Genomic DNA, 3,263 nt, shown 5'->3' with positions numbered 1-3,263 from the left:
TGGCTTCCTTCAGAGGATTTATGATGAGTTAGAGAGTATTGCAAGTGTCTGTCCTTGTTCTGTTGTAGTCTTTAAAGAGACCAGTAGCACCTAAATGACTAAGCATGTCCAGATATTATTAATCACACCTAAGAATTGTAAAATAATGCACATATCCTTTGTCTTTTCCTTAGATCTCGCAATGGTTTAGTTTTCTCCCTTTAAAAGACAGCCAGGATCTCATCACAGTTAACAGCTATGGTTAACTACAAATGAGGTGATAAGTTTTGCTACATATCTTCAAAGAATGCCTGTGTCCCTGGGAATTTTCCTTGTAGTATTTTTTTTTATTACTCACAAGTTGCTAGTGAATGCATGCTTGGAAATTTCTAACGGCAGAAGACATAGATTGAGATGAAATAAGATGGAGAAGAAGAAAGAACGTAGAGAAATTAGAACAAGAATGAATTGGAACCGAGTATTCTAATATAGAGAATTGGAATTAGAAATGAGATAGAATTAGAGGAAAGAAATTATAAATGATTAGGAAGAAAAAAATAAAGATCACAAGAATGGAAAGACCTTGTGAGAGAAGATTCTTTTTCTACAGTCATCAGACTTTAGTTCCTATGCTATTGTGGTTTCTCCTTTTGAATCCTGAGTGAAAATCTTTAAGGCAGGCCCTTGAATGTTTTCAGTAATCACCATAGCAGTGATCTTGCCCAGAGAGGTCCTCACATGGAAAGAAGAAAGACTTCCTAAGTTTTCTAAATGGTGTCTTTGCTTCCATGCTTCCTCAGGATCATTATTTCTGAAAGCCAGTGAGGATGGGTGAGCAGGCCCCACCCACACTCCTCCAGCTGGCACTACAGAAGCTGTGGATGGAGGAGACCTCGCTCATTTCTAATATGGAGGACATTCCTGTGGGGCTGTTCCCAACAATGTTTGAGGATGCCATAACTGACAAACGTACAAACATCCTGAGGGCCTTGGTGCCTGTCTGGCCTTTCCCATGCCTTCCTGCCGGGGCCCTGATAAAGGACCTGGAGACTTTGAAAGCTCTGCTTGATGGACTAGATGCATTGATTACAGAGAAGGTTCATTCCAGGTAAGCAAGCAGTACCCAGGTACAAAGAGGAAGGCTCTACGGGTGCAGAGAAGGAACTGGGGAGAGGGCCAGTTCCATCTGGGCATACAGTGGCAAATGTGGAGGACCCAAGAGTAGACATAGCCACTGAGGAGTAGGCCTCTCCCTGTCAGGCCCACATACACAGGTGGAATGAGGCAGGGGTTGATGGGAATAAAATGGAGGGAAGTGAAACTGTGCTATAAATGCCTCACTGGCAAAGACCCATTTTCCCTGAGTCTGAGACCCTGGATTGATCCTAGCTAGGCAAAGGGATAAAGCAAAAACTTGGAAGGGAAAGCAGATATGAGATGTGGATCAGAAGTAGACTGTACAACGTATCTTGTCTTATCTTCTGGGATTTCTTTTTTCCAGTTTTACAAAGAGAACACGGAAACTCAGAGTGCTTGATTTGACAGATGTGTGCCTTGACTTCCAGAGCTTTAGGGCTTTAAAGCGGTCAGTGAAGATCTGTCCTAAATCTGGGGGGAAGAAGCGATTTGTGGTAGTAACCGATATTGATGTCAAGAAGGCCAGTTTCAGTGAATGGCACACATACTTGTTGCAGTGGGCCCAGCAGCAAAACGATTCTGTTCATTTATGCTGCCGAAAGCTGAAGAGTTGGAATTCACCCGTCTTCACTGCCGAAAGGATCTTCAAAATGGTAGATGCAGACTGTATCCGGGAGCTGCAACTGAGTTTGTGGCAGCTTGAATCCATGCTACACCTTTTTCCTTACCTGGGGCAGATGAGAAATCTCCACACGCTTGTGCTAAAAAAAATTCAGAAGCCCTTCAGGTTGGCTGCTTCTGTAAAGCAGGAATTGATAAGCCTGGTGCTTTCTCAGTTCAACAAACTCCCCTGTCTCCAGAATCTCTACATAAGTTATTGCTACTTCTTGGCAGGCTGCTTTGAAGAGTGGCCCAGGTAAGGAAGGATGGAGAGGGTTCTTCAAAATATAGGAAACAAATCCTTTTCTTTCTAGGTTAGTGTGATCTTGATGGCCTGACCACTGTGAATATAGCAGTGGTGGAGATGTAGAATAACCCAGCAAATGAGCTCTGTGCTCAGACATCTGGGAACAGGCCCAGCACACCTGCAATTGCTCATGTGTGAAAGGTTGTTAAGAGTCCAAAATGGTTGACTGCATGCTAAATATATGATATTAGGTTTGAAGTTGGAGGAATGGGACCTGGCTGTGGTGGGGAAGATAACATGTCAGGGGACCCTTAGGGACACTGCTGGTCTGATGCTAAATCTATCATGAACAGACTAAATTTGGGGAAAGCCTCATCTACCTTGCTTTCAATCCTACCAATCCTCTTCAATACCATTTGGCATAACTAATCCCTTGATCTTTCCCTAGGAGACTGAAGATCCCCTTGGAGACCCTGACCATCACTGGCTGCTGGTTCTCACCGTCAGACTTGGGTTACCTGAGCCAGAGCCTGTATCTTTGTGAGCTCAGACATCTGAAACTGAGTGATGTAGAGCTATCTCATTTATGCCTTAAGCCCCTTGTGGTTCTCTTTGAGAGAATCACAAGTACCCTGCAAATCCTGGAATTGGAAGAGTGTGGCATGAGGGACCGCCATTTCAATGCCATTGGGCCTGCCCTGAGCCAATGCTCCCAGCTTACCAGGGTCAATTTTTATCATAATTATATCTCTCTGCATGTCTTCAAGAACCTTCTACATCACACAGCCAAGTTGAGCAAGCTGACCCATGAGATGTATCCCGTCCCTTTGGAATGCCATGATTTCATAACAAACCTTAGAGATAGATTCAGGCAACTTTGTCCTGAGGTGCTCGATATACTCAGGGCCAAAAGGCAGCCAACGAATGTTTTCTTTGCTACAAGAACCGACTGTGTCCGTTTTCAACCCTGATCCTATGACCTGGAGGCCAGACATTACTTTTTTCCATGAGTAGGATAAGGTTGCTTCTGGTACTGGGAATGGAAGCCCTAGTGTAGGGAGTGTATGTTCACCGTGTGGATCCTTGATTGCATATAATAAATGTGCTGAGTTTGTGGCATTGCTAGTGTGTCTCCATCAGCACAGAGCCCACTTTTCCCCAGCATTTCAATACCCATTTCTTTTCCCAGCACCCTAATAAGGTCAGTGTTAAAACAGTACATGTCATAGAAACTTATGCA

General features: G+C 44.0%; 1 protein-coding gene across 1 annotated transcript; it reads left to right on the top strand.

The window, feature by feature from the left end:
* The first annotated feature begins 806 nt into the window (after positions 1-806).
* Positions 807-2,994, top strand: LOC121448475 (oogenesin-3-like). Its single transcript, XM_041652535.1, has 3 exons — positions 807-1,087; positions 1,493-2,032; positions 2,472-2,994. Exons 1-3 carry the CDS (start codon positions 807-809, stop codon positions 2,992-2,994), a joined length of 1,344 nt encoding a protein of 447 aa, XP_041508469.1.
* The last annotated feature ends 269 nt before the right edge of the window (positions 2,995-3,263 follow it).

The sequence above is a fragment of the Microtus oregoni genome, unplaced genomic scaffold (genome assembly GCF_018167655.1).
Source record: "Microtus oregoni isolate MIOR12 unplaced genomic scaffold, Mior012 000005F_ref0000423, whole genome shotgun sequence".
Taxonomy (NCBI): Eukaryota; Metazoa; Chordata; class Mammalia; order Rodentia; family Cricetidae; genus Microtus; species Microtus oregoni.
Note: the sequence above shows the minus strand (reverse complement) of the source record. Positions and strands in the feature narration are given on the sequence as shown.